We start from the raw sequence: 24,352 nt of genomic DNA, 5'->3' as shown, positions 1-24,352 counted from the left end.
AGGACACGAGGTACTGGGCAATGGAGAATAAAACGTGTATCAGCAACCATTCCATGATGAAAAAATCGGCGTTTGGTGCGGTGTAACATTAACGCGCATCATTGGACCGATGTTTTTTGATACTAACTTCAGCGAGGTGGCATATATGGGCATTACTGATAAATTTTGTGCTCAACTCATTGAATATGAAAGACAATACTACTTCCTATAGCAAGATGGGGCAACATTCCTCATGTTTAAGGTATCCTTGAACGAGTCCATGATGTTCCTGAGGAACGGACTGTCGGCAAACATTTATGGGCACCCCGTCCGCCAGATCTATGTTGGGACTCTTGAAGAGCAAGGTCTATGAAACAAATCCACAAACAATACAGGAACGTTACGCCGGGCGTATCTTGAGTATGCTTAGACGTACGCAGCTGTGTACTGATGTTGCAGAGGGTTACTTTCAACATCTATAAATGTATTTTTCACTGTATTTTTCATTGTAAGTAATGGTAAGTTCATTTCAGCTCCGTTTCTGTATACGAGGGTTGGAACGTAAATAGTGACAACTATTTATTCACAACCGATACAACAGAGTTGCATGTTTGCACCTGTTACTGTCCTTCAAAGTAGTCACCAGCGTTGTGTAGAACCCGTTGCCGGAGATGTGGAAGGCGTAGTATACCGTTAGCAGAGCCTGTTCTGTTGGTGGTGCGAATGGATCGGTCTACTGCCTGTCGATTCTCTGAAACAGTTCTTAAGCGAATGCCACGAAGTGGTTCCTTTATCTTCGGAATCAAATCAAAGTCACAAGGAATTAAGTCGTACTCCTGTTCGTTTTTGGAGCGGCAACTGCGACCAGCTTTGCGAAAGAAGCGGCGACACTTTCTGCACGACCCACCCATCATGGGATAGATGGGACTGGTGCTGGAACGTACTGTACCATCCACCATACTCCCCGGACTTAAGTCCTTGTGACTTGGATTCAATTCCGAAGATGAAGGAACCACTTCGTGGCATTCGCTTCAGAACTGTTCCGGAGATTCGACAGGCTGTAGACCGATCCATTCGCACCACCAACAGAACAGGACCTGTTAACGGTATACTACATCTTGCACATCGCTGGCAATGGGTTCTACACAACGCTGGTGACCACTTTGAAGGACAGTAACAGATGCAAACATGTAACTCTTTTGTATCGGTTATGAATAAATAGTTGCCACTATTTAAATTCCAACCCTCGTACATTTACGCCGGCTAATTTTGTCTGTGTCATCTTATAATTATGATTTGACGACTTCGACCATATTGTGATCTCCGCAGGTTGTGTAGTAGTGTAGTAAACACTAGTAAATACATAAAAGTATTCTGAGAAGCGTCACTTAAATCATAATAAAATGGAAACTTACTTTGTCCAATGGCTCTGTTGCGAAGCTGGAGAAATCTTCGTTCTGTTTTCCGCCGTCATTCTCCGGTGACTGTCCGGTCCCCGACTGCCAGTCCAGTTCTTCTCTGTTTGACATAACACAAGATATTTTAATGACGAATGCAAAGTCATTACTGGAAATGGGATAAGAGTGTTACAACTGCGAATATAAACAGAGGCTATTTTCAGTACTCTCATTTCTATTATAGCCAATGATGCCGATCAGTGAAATTGCATTTAAACCACTGAATAGAATAAAAAAATCAAACTCTTTTGATTACATTTAGAAATAAAGAAATTTAGGACGTTTGAGGAGATTCCAACTTATGAACTTCAGTCATAGTACTACGCTAACTAATGCTGTTAATTTTTGACAGCGACCACCCAGCCGCGAAGATGAACTACAGCCTACAAACACGCGGTTTCATGCAATATCATGCGAAACTTATCTAAAGTAAACTGTCTCCGTGATTATAATAAAAGCATATGTGACGCTGAATCGCATCTTACGCGGAATTATCCAGTAGTGTTTAGTTAGTGCTTTGTATGAAACGTGTGTATTTCACTAGCGTCGTTATCTGTGCGTACTTTTTGCGTTGTTGTTATCATGTATGATGAACCACAAAATAAAAGTGTCAGACCCATTAGTCGGGATTAAGAGAGAATCCCAGTCAAGGATTCGATAGTGAACTGACCAACTGTTTTGGCAGCTTGCCAACGGCGACCTGTTCAGGCGTGACGTTCAGCGCTCTGATAGGGGGAAACTAGCACTAACGCGTGAACTGCCAAAATTGAAGTTATGTTAAGAGAACTATAAAATTGCAAACACAGCCAAAAATTAAAAAAAAACAGTGGTGTTAATAGCCACAACTGCTACAATGGCTCCAACTGCAGTAGCATAAACATCAAAAGCAATCAACTCATACAACATTGCAGTTACCTGTCATCCTGCAATTTGGGAATGAGCTGACGCGTAATCAACCTATAGTTCAGAGAGTTCGACTAGCTGCTAATGGGTCCAGTTTTCTAGTAGCGCCGAATATAGAACGACAACGTCATATGTCGAATATCACATGCAAATTAACGGACCAGATACACTTTTGTGTCTACTTAGGCAATTAGCTGTCAGAACACTGTAAATCTTCATCATATGGTAATAGTTGACGACCAAATAAGGAGAACGTTATCACCTGCATCCTTTCGATGATAAACATCGGAATTAGGCTAGTAGGGGAAGGAACGTAAGGGTCGTACAAACTTGTGAGGAACATATCTGTTTCGGAATGTTGTGAGGAACAACATTTTCGTAGCAACAGAATTTGCAGGCGTAGGCGTAAATGCTGGCATGTGTAGCGCACAAACAGATAATCGCTAAAGAGGTCGACATCTTTCTACAACAAAAGAAAAACCTTTATAGTTATCAAAAATCCACTACAAAATAATAAATGTCTGGTGAATTCTCAATCCTGCAGTTTGACAAGTACAGTCATGATACACTTGCTTGTTGTTTGGCAAACATTTATCTATTGCCAAGGTAATGATGACGATTCTTCCGAAAGAATTGTAATGTTGTTGTCAATAGACTTCAATATAGCTCTTTCCCATAAGATATAGCTGAGGCTACTTTCCATATAACAAGACACCATTACATTTGGATCCATATTACTAATACCATAAGCATATATGACAGCAAGTTCAGCAACTGCCAACAACACGCTTAGAATATATCAGGGGTGACCGCTAACCTCGCCTCTGGAAGCTGCAAACTTATGGAACTAATCTGAAGACAGCTGCATTTTTTAGTGTTTAATAGTTAACAATAACGAAGAAACTAAGAGAACTGATCATTATCTTACAAATATGGCATGTTGCGGTTGAGCTTTGAAATATGTAACGTTGTTCAAAGACAGACTCATTGCTAAACACACTTTTTTGCTGTTACAGATTACTTCCAACATCACGCTGATTAAGACAGACTCGACTATTATACGTCTAGCAGGGGGTATTTAGTCAACAATCATTTTTCACAATTTTTTGTTTGCGGAATTTAAAATAGAAATCATATGTGCGGCAGTCTTCCTAATAAACTCGACATACTGGTACGTGGTAAGGTTTTTTTTTTTTTTTTTTTTTTTTTTTTTTGCTTTTGCAGTGTTAAAGCCGAGAAGAAGCTAACTTCGGTAGTTCACTATGACTCCCTTGAAAACAGGTGCATAACTGTACTCTGCCACTGCACTTTTTCCTTCAATAATGCCAATTTGGTTTTCCTTGGCTAAGAACCAACAGGAAACTAGTTGTGTTTAGTGTCGTGATGGCAGTTCTAATTATTGTCACTTAATAATGCCAACATCATTTACCACAGAAGGCACACTGTGGTTTACCGTTTCTCTCTAAAAATATAGATACATTCACGTAAATCAATTACCTAAACGGAAACAGACTATTTTTCCATAAAAATACACGTATGTTTGAAGGGAATTACTGAAAATGATGGCTCATCCCTTTATATTTTTTTATTTTTCATCATGGTAAGAAAACATGTACTATCTTTCCTCACGGTCAAATAACAAGATAGCCCTCATACCCTCTGTTTAAATGTTCTCCCTTCTTAGCCTCACTTGTTCCTTTCAGTCATTTTCTTTTAAGGTAATTCATTTATCACTGCTGATGTACGTCCTTCATACAGTATTTCCTTTGTACTCTTCACATAATTCCCATACAATGCTGCCATGGCTCACCGATAAATACTGCTATTACAATTATTACTTTTCTTCTCTGAAATACGCTACTTCAATTACAAAGAAACGTCTATTAGTACGGCCGTGTTTATTATTCTTGTTGGTATTCTTACTTTAACCATTAGTCTGATGATGATAAAACGCAGAACTGTACATTTATTAATATGAAACTAATCAACATATACTGGCATAGTTCATATGAGCATGTATCAAAATGTTAAACAGGATCATTTCGAGTTTGAGAAGGGCTAATGAACAATCCTGCCAGATAAATACACTAACTGCACGAATGAAATTTTACGCAGATAAATTTACACTTTTAATGGTGATAACTGTCACGACACACAAAACTGTAGAGATTTATAGCGAAAACAATGGTCAACAACTATTACGGGGAAGGCAATAAGTAAATAAAAAGCTCTTGCATATTCTCTTTATGCAACAAGCTGTATTAACCGTACACGTCTGATTCACCAAATTAATATTTTGCGAAACATATAGAAAGTAGGACATGAAATATTTGGACAGCTTGTTGGTGTAAGAAACTGAACCGATTATAACGAACAAACTTTTGCAATACCAAAAACGTAATTTTGTAATTTATATGCACAACAACCGTCTCAGTGCCTTTTATCAATGATAATGGCATCAAATACAGAAATATGTCAGCTATTTTTATGAAACACTGCTTACAATAGTTAACACTCAAACCAACAAATCATTACATATATATTAGATATATATCTTATTTCTGTCATAACTTTTCCAAAGTGTTATACCAAAGCACATGATTGCAAAGGCCTGCCCGACACGTTCACCAGACAACCTTAGTCAACAAATAATGGAAACTCTCAAGTAAAAAAAGGAGTTATCACTCCCCATCGCTGACAAATGGTAAAAAAGGTGCTTCTGTTGCAAAAATATTTCCCGAAACCATCTACAAATAGGTGAATACTAAGCAATCCGGTTTTAAAAGTATAAGTAGTTAACCGTTTTCGTCAAGTCAAGAGCAATCGGATTCTTAGGCCTCCCTTAACTGTCATCGCTTGGGAGCCAGACACGTTAACTTTGGAATGTCACTATTGATGCAGTCTTCATACTGATCGTGCTTGTTGAACATCATACGCTTATTTAGTTAATGATTGTGCATTAATAGCTACAAGTCAGTCACGCTCGCTGTACGCTCATGAATAGTTTGGACTGTAATAATATACATTCTATAACTCGGTAGCGCAACGCTTTGCATGCTTCTCAAAACTTCCGGTAAAACATCTGCATCTGAGAATCTATTGAGCGATTCTGCAGAGAAAAACAACGTCAGAACTAGTCTCACGACCAGAGAGCATTGTGACTGATTCTTTCATGATCTACAATCCTCTGAAAATGTTAACTCCCTCTGAGAACAAAGTACAATTTCCCACTAGTTGTCGTGAAAATTCTCTCTCTTACGGAAATGAATTCTGCCGCGTTACGCCTTTCGACTTGCACGCCGTTCAGCTCTTGTAAGTTGCAGATAGTAATCACACGCTTTAGGTGCCACTTACGTGTGGGATTCATCGCCGACGCGCGAAACGCCCCACCCCACGAGTCGTCTGCTGAGATGATGTCCTCCTCAGATTCCGCAGCTGTGAATGCTTCCGATCGCCGCTTCACCCGTTCTGACAGCGTATCGTCCTCCAGCATAAAATCATCACTGTAACACAAATTTATCCATCTTGTCGGAAAACTACTCTCTGATCTGTTTCTCTTTTTTCAAAAACAATTTTATTTTCGTGGGCTGTTTATATGTAATTTCCTTTTTCGGCTTTGTTTGTAAGTCGAGATCGATTAACGTCATACCCGTTGGCGGTAAAACTTTTAGTAAAAGAATCTACCGATTCACGCATTCAGAGTCTCTCGGAAGTGTTGAAGTCGAACCGAGAACATTGTTACATACCAGCCACAATCCTTATTACGGAACTGAAAGAAACAGTTGCTTCAATCATTCGTCTTTTCACGGTCGATCAGTTTTATTAGTCGTCCAGTAACTACTGAGATTTACTCCAAATGAACTCGTAGAAAACACACATATTAGCAAAGACGTTTGCGTTTAGTGCAAGTTACTATATCTGACTTTCTGCTGCTTCAGTGGTACCAGAAAGAAAACTCTTGATAACAGACAGACAGTCTCCACTCTGCAATTTTCACGTCGCGTTCTAATACGCAGACTCGTCATCGGGAATACGGAGGATTCCAAAGGCGCAGAAGACTTACAGCGCAGGTTGTATGCGTCCACTGAAGACTAGGGGTAAAAAAGGGTAAAATCGTAGGGCATAGTTAGCTGGGAGACCCCGAAATGTAGTACAACCGTCTATTTGGAAAGATTATCGCTATCGGCGCACACTGGTACCTTTTGTTCGTGGAGTAAGAAAGTTGTGTATTAAGTATACCTTCTGAGTGTAGATGACTAACAGATGCGTGTGTAGTGTGGTGTCATGTTTGTGTTGGGTGGTGATGATGATGATGATGATGATGATGATGATGATGATGATGATGATGACGGTGGTGATGGTGGTGATGGTGGTGGTGGTGGTGGTGACGATGAGAGAAGATGAAACCGGTCCCGGCACAAAACCTACTCCTCTCGAATAGCACCAAGGAAGGCCACCGATCTTAACGTCCCCATCCGACTGATGGACCCATTAAAAGTGTCACATGAGCACACTCGATGAGATGCTGCGGAGAGTTTTGGAATTTAATGTAGGACATTGTCGCCAAGTCTACTGATCAAGAGCTTTGCTCCACTACCCCTCCTTCCCTTAGCTTGAAAGGCAAATAGAAAATTGCTTACAGCGAGCGGCGAATTCGGTCAGTTACCCATCCCGTACCTGCCACGCCCGACGTTGCTTAACTTCGGTGATCTGACGAGAATCGCTGTATTCATTAAAGCAAGGCCATTGGGAGGACAAGAGACGAGTCGGGGTAATTTAACAAATGAACGGAATTAAAAGCACAGAGCGACGGTATGAAACAATTTCTCGTTTGAAGGTTGAAGATAATTGCAATTTTGGTAGTAGCCGTGCCGCTCCTTCCGTTCTGAAAACGGGCATTTCACTTTTACATTTCACTTTGGATCGTGATTGGCATCACATAAACTACATATTTTCATAAGATTTAGGCAACAGTGTATGAGCAAACACCAACAATTACTAGGTCGGTTTGAGAAGGCTGAAAGAACAGAAAATTGTTTTTGCGCCTTCATGGTTGGTAAGCTTGATTAGTATATTTCAACAATATACAACGAACAGTTCATTCTTGATAGCCGTCTGGAGAGGTCGGTGTGCCGAATGCGAAAGAGTTTCATGCTGTTTTAAATCTTTTCATTTCAAGGGTTGGACTGCAACCAAATCAAAACAGAATTGGATGAAGTTCATGTGGGCTCTGCGCCGTCAATGAAGATCATTTACTTTTGGATTAATTAATTTAAACACGGTCGGTCAAACACCAAAGACGAGGCACACTAGTGCCGTCCTCATTTTCACCCCAAAGCAAAGCACTGACAAAATCCGTGATATGGTGACGCTGAATAAACATTCTCGAGATTGACGAGACTTGCGTCACAACGGATAATATTCTATGAAGAGAACTGACTACGAAGAAGTTATGTGTGACGTGGGTACCGTTATAACTCACAGTCAACCACAAGTGTGTCCGGGACAACATTTTAATACAAAGTCTTTCGATGTTTAAGAGCAATCCGCAAGACTGGCGCCGATTTGTGATTGCTGATGAAACATGGATCCAGTCAAAACGGCAGTAAAAACAATGGGCAATGGGAGTGAAAGTACACTGAAGAGACAAAGACCATTTTGTTAGCTGGTAAGGTGATGGCACAAACTCCCTTACAGTGTGTTTCTATGTTTTAGGATGATGGTATGACTGATAAAACAGTAACACACACGAATACATAGCCGGCCGGAGTGGCCGAGCGGTTAAAGGCGCTACAGTCTGAAACCGCACGACCGCTACGGTTGCAGGTTCGAATCCTGCCTCGGGCATGGATGTGTGTGATGTCCTTAGGTTAGTTAGGTTTAAGTAGTTCTATATTCTAGGGGACTTATGACCACAGCAGTTGAGTCCCATAGTACTCAGAGCCATTTGAACCATTTTTTTTTTTTCGAATACATAAATCACAAAATTACAAGAAAATTTTTCACGAGAATGTGATTGTAAGCTGACAGACGTGGTTGAAAGAAAGGCATTCATTGGACTGTTGTACATGGCTGGTTTGAAGAAAACAAATCATTTGAAAGTGAAAGAAATGTGGACTTATGATGGTACAGCCTGTGATTTTTTACAGTAAAAATGTCCATAAAGCGCTTCTTATTTTTGTTAAGAGTGTAACATTTTGAAGATATCCATACTCGGGAGGCAAGAAAGCAAATTGCTGACATAGCTCCTATCCAGGAAATATTTGAGGTCCTTGTTAGAATTTGGAGATATATGCCGGAGAACAGCCACCAGGGCCTTACAATTTGAGCAACGCCGCTGCTGGCGTAGTCAAGAGGGTTGCTGCTCCTATATTGAACAGTTGTAGAAACATAGTACCTGGAGAAATGTGTCTTTCATAACATCCTTTGCACATGAATGCTTCATGTCTGGACAATTATTTCACGTGGCGCAACAGGAATCACTCGCTTACAGGGTCGATCATCGAATAACTGGTACCAGCATAGCACCTTCCCCCGGTCAGTGTCGGCTATATATCGCTCCCTTAACGTATGTGCGCACGTTCATCCTTGAAAACAATTACGTTGGAGAGCGTTTACGGACGTCCCGACAGCCGACATCGAAGGAAGTGTACCATCTGCTTCTTCGACAGATCGCCCGGAGCATAGTCGGACCTAAACATACTGTCAATTGCTACGTGGTGTGGCGCACGGTACACCACCCCCACCTACCTACAACACTCAGGTCAACACGGTACATTGTGGTGAACCGGGAAAACCCAGCGAATGGCAAAAAGTACGCAATACATTTGGCAGATTCGCCCACGTCAGCAATGCGGTATGCTGGATACGGACGACCACCGGCTGGTCTGCGGCGAGGCGTTGGCTGTCTGGAATCTAGCAAGGAATATAATAGCGTTCATGAAGCGCACTATACATACAGCAATATCTTCCGACTTTGTATTTTTTCCAGAGGAAACGTATTTTCCGCGTCATAAGACGAACGCAGTGGCGTGGATCACAGGTATGAAGGTCCATTACATAAAGAGACACACGTCTGAGCGTACTGGATTACTTGCAATGCTTGCCAGATGGCCACACAAACTGTTACGCCCACGAAAGTACAAGGACTGGTATGGAAATTTCCTAGGAGCGGTTTTCGCGAACCCACCTTTGACTTAGTTGTTATTTCATGCTGCATGGTAGGACGGCAGCGAGGTTCCTTACAGGACAGTTATAATGTATAAGGACACACTAAAGTATAAAAGAGAAATGATAAGGTACCGCTAGAGTTAAGTGGGAAATATGTCGGGCAAAAATTTTCGCTGTCGACGTTCCATTCTACAGTTGATGATAGGTAGTCATTATTAGCAATTGCGAATACTTCTGATGTGATTATTGAGCATATCTGGGATGCCTTGGCAACGTAGTGTTCAGAGATCTCCACCCTCTAGTACTCTTACGGATTTGTGGACAACCCTGCAGGATTCATGGTATCAATTCCCTCCAGCACTATTTCAGGCATTAGTCGAGTCTGTGCCACATCGTGTTGCGGTACTTCTGCGTGTTCGCGAGGGCCCTACACTATATTAGACAGGTATACCAGTTTGTTTGGCTTTTCAGTGCATAATCCGCTTACAAAATGGCTTTCTGAGACCGATATCTGAGACATTCCTCCGTGACACTGACAAGGGGAAGGTCGAGTCAATTAAGTCGCTGAAGACTGTCATGGCTATGAGGAAGTATCTAGCAGAATACTGAAATACTTTGCTGCACATGTTAGCCCTGTACTTAGCTATATTTGTTATTTTTCCTTTAAGAATGATTAGTTTCCTGAACGATTAGAGTTCTCTGTAACAAAGATACTTTATAAAAAGAGAGGAAGGGGTAATGGAGACAATTTTAGACCTATTTCTATGCCATCAGTATCTGTTCGAGTTATATCTAAGCATGTGTATCTAAGTATAATCGATTATTTTATATCACATAATTTGCTGTCAAACGAACACTTTTGGTTTTATAAGTTGTTTAAAAACTGAAAATGCTATATTCACTTTTCTCTGTGAGGTAATGGATGGATTAAACAAAACATTTCGAACAGTAGGCATCTTTTTTTGATTAGAAGCTGGACTACGGAATATGGGGAGCAGTTCAAAATTTGTTCACATCTTACTTTAAGAACAGAGAGCAAAAGGTCATTCTCCACAATATTGAGAATGATTATGATGTGGGGTCCGAGTGGGCATTGACATGGTGTGTGCCCCAGAATCAGTGCTGGGGCCACACCTACTCCTTAGTTATGTAGATGATATGGCTTTATTATTACAGGTGATTCTAAAATATTTCTATCTGCTGAAGTCATTAGCTTGGCAGTAAAGGATGTTGGGTGCAATTTTGGCACTGTTTTCAATAGTACAATTCAAGACAAAAGTTCATAGCTTGTAGGAACTGAACTAACGTTAAATCACAGTAAGACTCAGTTTTTACAGTTTCTAACACACAATTCAACAAAACCTGGCTTTTTAATTAGACATAATGGGCATATGATAAGTGGAATTAAACCGTCCAAATTTCTAGGTGTTCACATAGCTAGCAAACTATCCTGGAAAGCACATGTTCAGACTTTTGTTAAAAGACTTAACGCTGCCATTTCTACTATTAGAAAAACATTGAAGTAAGTGATAGTTCGATACGAAAAGTAGTCTACAGTGGTTATTTTCGTTCGTTTATGACGTTAAGTATTATTATTTTGGGTTAACGCTGCCCATTCTTAAAGGGAATTTTTGGCTCATAAACGGGCGGTGTGACTATAAGTGGTGATATGTTCGCAAACTTCTTGTCTACCACTGGTTATTAGTCTAGGTCTTCTGACGTTGGCCTCTCAATACATTCTTTAATGTCGTTTATTAACACTATCTGCTTATTGCAAAGAATTTCACTCAGTTAACACTGGGCAGAAACCCAATCAGCATTTGGATTCCACCTCCTTGACTTTTATACAGAATGGTGACCGGTATTCTGTTGTATCCATTTTCAATAAGCTACCATAAGAATTCAAAAATCTTAGCAGTAATCCTTGCTAACCTAAAATGAAGCGTTTCCTCATGTATTACTCCTATTATGTCGAGAAATTCCTTCAAAAATTAAATTAATTTCTGTGTTACATTGTTAATTATGTTTATATAACCTTGTAGATTGTGGTCTTTTTGGGTTCCGTAAACATTTTATTTTATCTACTATTACTTTTCTGTTGTAATTTCGTGTACTGAAACGTTCCATGACCATGAAGATTTGCTCCTCAATTTTGTCCTATGGAACTAGACGAGTAAAATAAATAGAAAGATTACTACCGTCCACCCAGAAGGCTACAGAATTGATTCACAGAACTACCCAGAATACTACTCAGCTCTATTTTAGCAGAATTGCGGATTACCTACTGGAAAGAAAACGAAATTATTCGTGGAAACTTGCATTAATAGCGGAAACATCAATGAAGCAAAAACCGAATCGCACTGTTCACACATTAAGAGTCACTCTTAAAAGCTAGTGCATTTTTAAAACTTACACAAAAGTTTGATTCAGGAAAACACCGACTTATTCTAAAGCAGATAGGGTCCTATGGGACATTTAACCATGTTTGTCGCTGGAATGAAAATTTTTCGGACGGCAGAATGAAACACACCATCCCAGATTGAATGTCATTTGCATAAATAATGGTTTGCTTCTTGGAAGCCTAATAGGACCGTAAGAGTTTAAGCTATAAATTAGAGGCTTAGCGGATAGTATGGGTTGAAATTTGAAATTTTTCACAGAATAAAGTTTTATCTCAGTTTACATGTTTAGAAAATATTGTCCTGGTGTAAGAAGTTGCAGTTATCTCTTGAATGGAGAGAAATGTAAAGCTGTACACTTCATGAAACGTAAAAAGTAGCGCAGCCCTTCCAGAAGATTTATGAGCAACTGTTAAAGAGTCTGAGATGTGAAAATAGCCCGATTACCAATGTCTAGAGATAAGCACACCAGATCAGTTGCTAGACAAATGGCTGACTTTGGTTGGTAGATAGTATACTGGTAAACTGCTGTAGTCAAAGAATACTTACAAAAGACTTCTGTCCTATACTGAAATATTGTATCGGTGTGTTGATTTTTACAGGGAATCCGGGCATATTCAAAGCAGGAAAGTTTGCTTTGTATGGAGTCAGAATGTGACAACAATGCAGAGAAATGTTAACAGGTACTTGAAGCAAGACACCGTATGAAGGGACGACGGAAGAAACTGCTAACCCTCAATTTAGTATGTATTGGTTTGATGATGTTTTTTGTTCTGTTTCCGTATGCATCACATGTTGGCAACAAGTAAATCCATATCTACCGCTAGAAAATGCTGTCTACTACATAAACTGCTTTTATGTTGTATTTATGTTGTTGTCGTTGAATTTAACTGATCAAAGCGTTAACAAAAAATACCCTTCTGTGGGTTAGCACTTTCTATCGCCGACCCCTGCATATTCGGTCATAAATTACCACGAGTGGTGTAACAGAGCTGTGACATTACATATTCTTGATCCACGTATGTTACGAGTACAGTGGACACGCCAGCTCGCACAGGGGCGTCACGAAAAACAATCTTTCCACTCTCCATCCGTTAAAGGAATTGGACGGAACCTACATATGTGGTATAGTAAATAATACTCTCTGTCTCACACTTTAAAGTGAATCACAGGGTTTCGTTGTAGTTATATACAAGGAATCTATATATCAATATGCGGGACTCATATCACAGCGGATGTTTCGTCTCGAGCTGCTAACCCTCCACCGGTCGCGCGTTGGCTTCGGTACAACAGCCAGGCGCGTCTTCAGCAATGTTGTCAGATGCAACTATCTCGACATCTGGAGAAAAAAAAAACGCTAAAATGCGTAAGACAGCAGCAGATACTAGACAACCTATTCTCCATACTTCACAAACAACGTATCTAAAATTAGCGCTTCTTTTACTAAGTTGTAGCCACCATTTAAATTTAGCTTCACTTTTCCACTCCCTTTTGTTCTTTACTTTTTTCCAATCTCCGGGTGCACTCACTTTCGCGTTTAACTTTCACAAAAACGAAATCACAAGGTGCGGCTCAAATTGAACGCAACGGGCTGGGGACCTACAAACGGGAGCTGGTTACCGACTAGCTATCAACGCATTTCCACCTCGGAGCAACTCAGAAATGAAAAACTGCAGTTGCCTTGAGCGAGCGTGCAAGAGAGGGAGTATTTATTGTTCGTCGCACACGAGCGTAATTGTATACAATGGGATGTTTTTCGACTTCACGTACAAAACCTAATGTTGTCAATCCGAAAAATGCAGCCTTACAGTATACTGAATTTTATTGTCACTGAGCAGCGTTCCGTTTTTCGCCGTTTAAGCGCTCCATCTCTTTTAGTTAGTACATAATAGTTTCCAGTTACCTATATCTGTATACTTTTTTTTGTTTATTCTTTTGTCAACAATGCACAGTCGGCATGTCGAGCACAGATTCAAGCTCAGAGGAAGATATGGTTCTCCGTTATTATTACCCAGGAATAAACGACGAAAATTCTCGATTCATCTGTACATCCAAGTAAATATAAACTGCAGCCTATATGTAGGACCCAATGAGCTGTAAGAGACTTCCGAAATTCACAGCTGTTTATAGAACGACTAAACAGAGCTACAGTGATTTGGCTAGTTGATTTCTTCCGCCATAGCACATCGTTACTTTTATTTTGAAAATACAAATATCTTAAGATTTAAACACTCGGAAATCAGGTAATGGTTGTTTTTACATGAACACCATTGTATTTACAGATTTCGTCCCCACGTGGCAACGTAATTTTACAGAATTACAAATGTTGCCAGACACACAAAAGAATACTATCGGTTTGATTTACAATTTTTTGCACATTTTCTCCGGTTGATGTACCGGCAATTTTATTTTAAACAACAGATGTACATATAATATGAAATTCTTTCCCCATTTTACAACCCGCTTTCTCTGTCGAATCCCTCGTGCACTGGCCTCACAGCTTGTAATTGTATACAATGGGATGTTTTTCGACTTCACGTACAAAACCTAATGTTGTCAATCCGAAAAATGCAGCCTTACAGTATACTGAATTTTATTGTCACTGAGCAGCGTTCCGTTTTTCGCCGTTTAAGCGCTCCATCTCTTTTAGTTAGTACATAATAGTTTCCAGTTACCTATATCTGTATACTTTTTTTGTTTATTCTTTTGTCAACAATGCACAGTTCAATAACTGGTGAGCCATTAGCCTCTGGAATTATATCTTCGACCTCCACAAAGTTTTCGGATCGTAAGAAAGAACAGATGATTCATCATAGGTGTAGCGAATAAGGAAGTATGGAATATTATAAAATAATCTGATCTAGAAGCAAGGCAGAAAAGTAAAACAAGGTTATGTATTAGTTGCCTTTTATGCTGACGTATCTCTATGATCTGTAACAAAAAGTAAAAAAGGGTGTAATTTCCACAAGTAGGACGCCTTGGTGCTCCTGTAAAAAGCGTCCAAGATATGAAGTACATAAGTTTCAACATAATTATTTGGATAAGGACGTAATATGAGACATTATATTACGTACATGTCGACATCACATTTCCACTGTAGCTACAAAGAGTCGAGAACCCCACATGAATAACGATGTTTTAATTGGCTCTTCGTGACCAGAAAATGCATTTCAGTGGTTGCTTACACACTATCAGCATTAATAAACTAATTATACAACGGCTACACAAATGAAGTAGTGGTCGGTATTATTCGAAAAGTATGAGTATCCTGAAAGAGTGTGGGGATTTGATCTTCTAAATTCCTGTCGCGCTCATTATTCTCACCTGCTGGCTATACACTGACCATTGTGTTGTGCCACGTATCAGTTGTTTACTTTTCTCAATAACAACTATTTTATTCACGAATCACACATTGTCAGTTTGGCAAGCCATAGGTGAGTAACCTGCATCTGACACGTGCGTGTCATTCCGCCTGAAGGGTATGCTCGTCATTATTTTAATAGTGCTTAGATGACGAAAAGGAATAGAATCCTTTGATAAGTTTCCATTCCCGTCGCTCAGTGTTAAATATACGATGGGTTATGAAATACAACCAAAACATCAACAGAATTGGCAATTTGTTTAGCGTGGATTGTTGACCTGTTCTCATTCGAAGAAGCGCCACCATTTATGAGTAAGGGCGACATTTATCTTGTTGACAAGTTTAATTATACTTATTTTGAGAAAAACACAGTATAATTTGCAGAAACTCATTTTTGCAGCAGCTAAGGAGCATGGGACTTCGTTTCCATTTCCATTATGACAGTATACTGAAACAGAGTGTCTCATTATACAAGTAATTGGCGACCAGAAAGCTCAATAGTTTACAAAAAACCTCAGTGTCGGTTTGCTGTAACATAAGAGAAGAAATTTCATGTTTATTTCCATACTATGAAACTCTTGTTTCACTAGCTATCGATAACTCTTAAAGAATTAGTTACAGGAATGAAAAAATTAAATAAAAACAACTTCTGATATATCGCAATAGATAAGAAAGTTCAGTGTGCTTACGAACTGGCAAAGGACTTTCCTCCTCGTGTGCCATCATGCGCCAAAATCTTGTGTCGATGTCCGGAGCGGTTTAGGAGACATGAGGGATGTAAATATTTCATTCCTGTGGGAGTGAGATCGGGAGTGAACGCGCTACATAGGATCAATTTTCTCGAGATTGGATACAGACAGAGGCCTCCCTCCCCAGTCTAAACAAACATTCAATATGTTAGTTAAATTTCATACGCAGCAACATATGGTGTATTGCGCGCCAAAAGCAAAATCATAGCGACCCCTGCTTCTCATCGCACACTTTTCGAATTTTGCGTAATATCTTACTAAAAAGTGTAAATCACAAAAAGTAAGACCATTACCGAGATGATGGGCACTTCGTCACGAAGCTGACAGATAACGCTACAAGTAAGACAAAAATCAAATGTTTTCGCTGATTAGTTTCTTTAAAATCGTTTGAGAAATATTTCAGGGTGAGCGCGGTTCGGTTCTGTCAGCGCAGAGCGTCGCCATTCGGAGCTTGCTAAGTATGTGTACTCGTTGCAATATGCGCTGGACCAGTGCGGCATATGCGGAACATGCGCACCGCGCTGTAGTGTCGTGTCACGTCACACGTGATATACGCGTCTCAATTTGCGCTTAGACTACAGAGAGTCTCTGCATTCGCGCCGTCCTATTCAGCTGAACAGGAAGTGATTCGCTGCCGAGCCCTGTTACCAATTCACGTCGGCAACGAGTTCCTTTTGAGTCTCTCCATGTGCGGAGGGCCTAAGACCTGTTTCACACTTGGACACTGGTAATTGTGATGAAGACTCTTGGATTACCGGTGTCCGACACCGTAGATACTGCCAACTGATTAGTTAGTGAAATAGACTAGAGCGAGGAGGAACTTTGGTTAGTACTTCTAAGCATGAGGAGGAGGAGGAGAATGAGGACAATTCGTTCATTACACTTACACCCACTGCTACGAGATCATCTTGAGAAAATATTGTTTTATACTCATTATGTTGCCTTTGATTGTGTCCCCTACCCTATTCATCCACTGGGATAATTCCTGTCTGGCGCGTCCACGTCGCGGGAGCGGGTACCTACATTTCAGTAGGCCGGAGTGAAAGGACTACTCAGTTTAGGCAGGGACCCAATCCCGTGGGGTATAACACGGAACTCATGCCCAGGGTTACGGGTGAAGACCTTAATGGCAGCAACAGCGAAGAAAAAAGACTTCGGAACGGCGTAGGTGGCAGATGAGGCAACCCTCCTTTCTGGGGATGAAGTGAGAAGGGAACCACTGCCTTGTGGTGGAGGAGAAACTCTAAAGGCTAAGGGAGACAACCCCAACAGAAAATCCTAGCAAGCCAATAGGAAAGTCTTCACATATTGCTTTCAAAACACAGACAAGCCTCGGAACGAAACTCTTTATGTCGATCTGAGACAAGATGAGAAGTTTTTTCAGTATTTTCGAATGTCGAAAACTTCGTTTGCTGAACTGCTAAGAGAAGTGAAAGACGAAATCACGGGAATGGACAATAATATTTTAACTGTATTTTTCGGACCATAGGACGACGATAAGACGGACACTTAATTCTGATATGAAAATTTTGAAATATAAGTAATCTTTTTTTTTTTCTACTTCATTCGCCCTGTTGGTGTGAGTTAATGGCTTCCACGTTTTGTCCCTTCTTATCGCATTAAGATGCGTAAAGGTACACTTTGTACTGGTAAATGCAAAAGAAAAGGGGTGAGAGATGCAAATGTGCTTGAAGGTTACCACCCTCCTAACCTTTACAGAAGTAGCAACTAAATTTCGCTTCTCTTGTATGGTCCGAAAAATAAGGTATTAAATATGAAAAACGAACATACAACTTACCAATTTTGTTTTTTCATCCATGCTCTTCTTATTGAAATCAGGAACGAACTTAGTATAATTTCTTGCCAAGCATTCATTTTCACCACTTTGTTGTAATAGTCATCGCTTTTGAAATCCCAAATAGCAGGAGGACTTTCTACTTTAGTCTTCTGTGTTAATCAAATCTAAACTGATGGCTACAATGTGTACAGTATAATGTAGAATGAATGTTTCGCGTCACTGTCTCAAAAAAGACTGCCAACTGTTGGCAAATCTGAAGCGCTGTGTCTGTGATGTGTCCCAGTGCCGACTCTCCAATTCAAACTAATGCATGTCCGACGGTGACTGCGGTGAATACAGTGAGCTTGTCCGTCACTGCTGCGTCACAATGGCTCGGTGAGGCAGTGTAGTGTCCCAGTGTGAACGCTCCAGTTCAAACGAATATATCTCTGTCGGTGACCGTCGCTGGTGACCGTCACCAGTGTCCCACTGTGAAACGGGTCTAACTGTAGAGCTATAAATATACACCACGTCCAGCTAACAGCAAATGAGGCATGTTGACTTCAACAGTGAAATGCAGTAGTCCAGTAATTGTTGGCGGTACGCACACCGTTAACCGGTTACATTACTTAGGTTTTCAAACCCTTCACTAATGGTTCAAATGGCTCTGAGCACTATGGGACTTAACATCTCAGGTCATCAGTCCCCTAGAGTTTGAACTACTTGAACCTAACTAACCCAAGGACATCACACACATCCATGCCCGAGGCACGATTCGAACCTGCGACCTAGCGGTCGCGCTTTTTCACTCTGAAGCGCCCAGAACCGCTCGGCCACCAGCGGCTCGCCCTTCACTAATACCATTCCAGTACCTCAAGACAGTTGACACCAAGTGTCACATCTTACCATCACCATTACTCTATAACACTGACACCACTGCAGTCCGGGCGCTAATGACCGTGGCAGTTTTGCGCCCTAAAACCATAACAAAAAAAACAACACTGCAGTCAATGTTACCCACACTTTTATACTGACAACATCATAAGGAAATAAATGATATATTTTAGTTCCGGCTGGGACTCTTAAGATTCGTTATACTGAATTATAAGAATCTGTTTGGTGTCTTGCTGTCAGGCATAGGGTGGATTATCGTTACCCAGCCACATATAAAACACAAGTTTTAAATATGCCAAAACTATAATTACTTTGAAGGAATAAACACGAATGTGCTAAGAAAACACTGGATTTGATCTTTTATTTGCTTTTTAGCAGCAGAGCAGAAGATTTTTTTTGAAAAGCAGGAAATCTGCAAAGACAGTAGAACTAGCAACACTGGTACTGAATAAATTTATGTACCCACAATAAACGGGTGGAGAGGGGCAGGAGGCAACAGTATTTGTCGCGGGATAGCTAACATCAACATTCCGAGAAACTGACTCGAAAGATGGCAGTTATAAAATAAACCAGGACCGGTGGAGGATTAATGGTAAATGCCAAATCCAGACCATTGATATTATTGGGCATAGCAACTATAGGCACACCCTACGAAGACTCTTGTCGATGTGGCTCTTGGGTCTGGTTGAGTCGACAGAATTCGAATGCCTTGACTAAGTCATCGTCTTTATCAGTTTTCTACTATGTTAGCAGGTCCTTTGCGCTTCCATTTCATTCATCTGACGAGTATGGACTCTCCTCTGACCACAACAAACTTTAGCTAATAAACAACATGAAGTTAATTAAGGTAATGAATTAAGTTACTTCAAACTCAACATGTAATATTTCAGCAGTAGCGAACATGGAGAGTCACTTCTCCTTTCGAATACAAATACACACTAAACAGAGTATTGCCTGATATCTACAGTTCACAGGCACCACAATAAGTTCCACTTGATGTCATTAGAGATTTGTCGATTCAGCTACTCACATCAGATACCTTGCCAAGATCTTCTTGAAGTCCATGTGTAGCAGTTTTCTAGCCGCCCGTACTATCACGAAAGCACGGATGCATCTTAACGTTTGCCTTCGATCAACCTCAATTTGAAACATGATGCTTGGTCTAACTGCCAAATAAAAATCTAAACAGTGAAACTAGATACTCCTAAACAATGTGGACGAAATTAAAGTAAAAATATTTTTATGTGAACAAGGCACATAAGAGTAGCGTAATAGTTACGTGTAGATGTGAAAACTGAAAATAGTTTGATGAATCTGTATGTTTGGGGGAGCGGGCGTGGTAATTATGACGATAAATAATCACTCGCACTCCCGTCACTTACTATGAATGCTTTCTTTCTCGCAGCGATACACAATGCGTGTAGCATAGAGCGCGTACTTCAGATAACTGATGTGACAGAGATACAGTTCTTGCTGCTGCGGTAGGGCAGCGAAATTATTGGGAAGGGAGGGGGGGGGGGGGGGAGCCTGTCGTTCTACGGCCAAATGTTTTAAGACGTGTAATAATAAACGCATATCTCTAAATTTAATGCCAATTCCAATTTAATTACAGCCTCAACTTCTAATACTTCTAGTATACTATAGTATACTAGTATACTTTTTAGTTAAGCTTATTAACTAAAAAACAGTGAGGGACTTTCGATCGACTTACAACTATGATTTTTACGGTGTTGAAAAAGTTCCTATAGCCATATAATTTGGGATATCATATAAAAAAATTAGTCTATGCTCTTTATCAAAGTTGTAGTCTACCTTTGTTCAGGCGATTCCTCGTCGTTGACGAGCATATACCCTTTCGTGAAGTCTTCCCCTGTGTGTGTATTTGGCACGGGTATAGTTACAAGCTTCATCTTTCCCAGTACTGGATGGTTTATCTCTTCCTCTGTGTGGATTTCTGTAAATAAAAAAAAATGCGTTAAAAACATTATAAATCTTCACGTACCACAGGCAAGTACGCACAGGAAAAACGAGACCTTGTAAAAGTATTTCATATACAAGTAAGTACGAACAGAAAATATTCGTGTTCAAAAGATTTTTAATCCAATACCCTACCCATATAAAATTCTCTAGGAAAATAGAATATGGTTCTTATAGTCTGGCCCAACTGCAGTACGTAGTTAAGAATGATTGCAACGGGTGTGGGGGAAGTGCTCCTTCCTCTTGCTGCCTCCCGCCCCGCGTCCGAAAGTATTTCCCTAATAGTGGAACTCATTGTTAGCATTGCTCAGTCGTGTTTCGTAGTTCGCCATTTACTTTGCCCGCTTTTATTTTATTAGTGTGCAACATTATCAAATTAATTTTTCTTAGCTGTTGTTTAGAGACACACAAAATTTCCAAAGACATTATCGTCGCCTTTTACTATTGGAGCTACGAAAAAACACGTTTATCTAACAGCTATCGATAGCGGCCAAACAAATGAAGAATTTGACCATTATGAATCCGGAAGTAAAAGTGTAGGGAAGAGTGCTGTACCTTGAGGTCAATGTGTCTAGGAACGCATGACGTTGTGGACGCCGGTGTTTTAATCTAGCGACCGAATTTAGGATCACAAGAAAAAAAAGTGCGCTAGAGACCGCCATAAGCAGTTTCCGAAATATTTTGCTGTTTATGTTGTGAGATGTAAGGTCTTGTTTTGTGTAGCCTTTGTAAATGTTTTCAGATCTACACATTTAAGTAGTGTCCAGTATGGCAGACTTTTATGGTGTGCAAAATTCGATGTAGTATTAAAACCAGTTGTGTAAAGTGTGGAAAGTTAAGCCATACTTCGTCAGTCGCAAACCATCTTGGACCTTGATCAAAAAGTCTTCTACAATAGAACATGTGATAGTTGCAAATTAACTGTGTTTTTATAATGTGTTATTATCTTTACGTCTCGAAAAATGAAACTTATGTTAGTTTTCAATAGCTTTTATTTCAAAATGTATTTGACTTGTAACTGGTTTTAGACAATACTTCTACTAACTTCGCTTTCACTTAGTGAGTACTGGCGGGTAGCAGCGTAATAATGTAACAGATAAGATTATGAAATATAGTATTGATGAGATTCTCACGAGTGCAATACCTTTAAATTTCAATAGAATATTTGTTCGTGGATATACGACCATGTTGGACCAAGGAAAGTTCTTTCACATTCGGAAATACCTCACTTTTCCAGAGCAATTTTGTAATTTCAGAAAAAATTTGCTACAGAGAAAACGTGAATGCCATCATTTTAAAACGGGATATGAAAATACGAAACGCATGTAAAATCTGAAAATGACTCCAAGGTACAACCCCCCGCCCCCTTCTGAAATGTCTGGTGATTTAATACATTCACGTCGGCTGCATGTACGCAAGTCAGTCATATATGTTGATAATAGCGATAATATATTTAGAACTTTGCGTACTATTCTGCTATAGAGAATGTCACAAAGCGCACTCGATTCGCTGCCACGCACATTTTTCGCAGCAACGGACAGTAATTTGTTATTGAATCGAAACGTGATGCATGAAACAGCTCACGCTGGCCCAGTTGCGTATCCTGAAAATGTTGGTAATGCATGCAATATGAAACTTGTCAGTTGTATGTGTGTGTATTATTATCCTTTCACCATGGTTTGATCTGTAGTGGAAGTCAGCTCTGCTGTTCTTTCAGCCTTGCACCACATTTTCTCAAAGACATTATATCTCTTAAGGCTCAGCTTTCAAGTCTTCCACTTCTTTGCTGAGTAATGTAACTCTATGGTTGTTGACTGCATAATGTTAAATGTAACGTCAGTCAGTGAAGCAGTTCTTCAAACAGGCACTAAAGGAAGTTAAATTGAAAATCTCGTAACATAATGAGGATAGAAATGTGTTTAATTGATGGCAAGTGTGACTTAATTTTGTTGATTTTACAAAGTTATTTACTCGACTGTTGGAGTTGCAGCTCTTCCTGTGTTCTCGAAATGATAATCCGAGTTGTCCCAAAAAGCAAGTGGCCGCATTCACTCCAAGTATTTCCTAGTTCTGTCTCACTAATTCAATGTGCTTGCATGTTTCTGTTCATCTAATTGCAAACCACTTCAACTTTATCAAATGTATGTACACCTAGCCATGTATAGATATGACGTTCTGAGTTTTCGTACCGAGAAACAACAGTGTGCAGAACATCAAGTTCCGAATAACCACGATATATACTGTCCCAAGCAGATTTATCCTTTCCAAGAAACAAGCATGGCCAACAGAAGAGTTTACACAATGTTTTCGCTGCCGCATTACCAATTTTTTTTGTAATTATCAGAATTAAATGTTCGCATGAAATTTCTGGATTTGTTCTCTGTCTTTAAAATACTGGGACGGGGATTTGGTCGGTCGAACATTCTCAGCAACTTCTAACTTTTCACCGGGTGGCCGTGAGTGGAAGGATTCATTAGAAACACTTACCATGACATCAAAATTATAATTACTCGTTTTGCGAAACTGCCGGCTAAGATATGATTCAGACACATTAAACACGATGCTTTCATCCGTCACCAAACTCACTAATGCACGCAGAATTCAGGGGATCGGGCGGGAAAACGTGCGGAATGCAACCTTCCTATTATATGCCTCTATCTATCCGTGTTTCACATAAGCTTTTTGTGATATCGCAAACGGCCAAATTGGGGGCGAGACTACCACATCGCCTGGCTTATACATTTCGAGAACGATTACAAGAAAGCGTCCATGCAGGTGCATTTTGTACAGCATAGGAACTAGGTGTCGGGTCAAAGGAAAGAAAATATCAGCTGTGAAAAGTATACTGTTCTATTTTATGATTTAATTATTACGATTAGAGTTATAACGAATATTTGTGACTTAACGACTCATATATTTAATAGAGTATGTGGTGCATGGTTTGCATTCAAGGGGAATACGTCCCTGCGCTGGCCACATAATTATGTGCACAATCTGCTCGGATACGCTGTATGTGGATGGCCCCCAGACATCGAAATATGGTTTGCAAAACAGAATGACAAATAGGCGTGTAATCCCGTCCGCCTCGCCCAGTCACCACCCTCTTTTGCTTTCTACACAAGTGAAACTTTTCGTGCGTTTTATGATCAATGTGCTTCGTTTAGACGCGGCAGCTCCATTTCGGGAAACTCAACTTAGGCAACTCACAAATGACATCGTGAAGTTTCATTCACACAGGCACATACAGTACCAGATACCAGTTTAAGGGAACATGTGGCAGTACGGGGTAAGGAGACAGAACGTAAGTTTTTTTTTTTTTTTTTTTTTTGTCTTTCCGTAGAAACGTTGGAACACGTGAGGCAATACTGACCCTACGACTTATCTTAGAAAATAGATTAAGGAATGGCAAACCTACGTTTCTAGCATTTGTAGACTTAGAGAAAGCTTTTGACAATGTTGACTGGAATACTCTGTTTCAAAATCTAAAGGTGGCAGGGGTAAAATACAGGGAGCGAAAGGCTATTTACAATTTGTACAGAAACCAGATGGCAGTTATAAGAGTCGAGGGGCATGAAAGGGAAGCAGTGGTTGGGAAGGGAGTGAGACAGGGTTGTAGCCTCTCCCCGATGTTATTCAATCTGTATATTGAGCAAGCAGTAAAGGAAACAAAAGAAAAATTTGGAGTG

General features: G+C 40.1%; 1 protein-coding gene across 1 annotated transcript in view; it reads right to left on the bottom strand.

Moving 5' to 3' along the window:
- LOC126267294 (uncharacterized) overlaps window positions 1-24,352 on the bottom strand; it is a 101,129-nt gene that overhangs the window by 61,823 nt on the left and 14,954 nt on the right. Inside the window, exons 3-5 of the mRNA XM_049972370.1 lie at window positions 20,502-20,643; window positions 5,694-5,842; window positions 1,395-1,497 (exon numbers count right to left, since the gene is read on the bottom strand). Coding sequence (XP_049828327.1) covers window positions 1,395-1,497; window positions 5,694-5,842; window positions 20,502-20,643 — 394 coding nt within the window. The remainder of the gene's footprint in view (window positions 1-1,394; window positions 1,498-5,693; window positions 5,843-20,501; window positions 20,644-24,352) is intronic.

The sequence above is a fragment of the Schistocerca gregaria genome, chromosome 4 (genome assembly GCF_023897955.1).
Source record: "Schistocerca gregaria isolate iqSchGreg1 chromosome 4, iqSchGreg1.2, whole genome shotgun sequence".
Taxonomy (NCBI): Eukaryota; Metazoa; Arthropoda; class Insecta; order Orthoptera; family Acrididae; genus Schistocerca; species Schistocerca gregaria.
The sequence above is the reverse complement of the archived record's forward strand: the minus strand, read 5'-3'. Positions and strand labels throughout refer to the sequence as shown.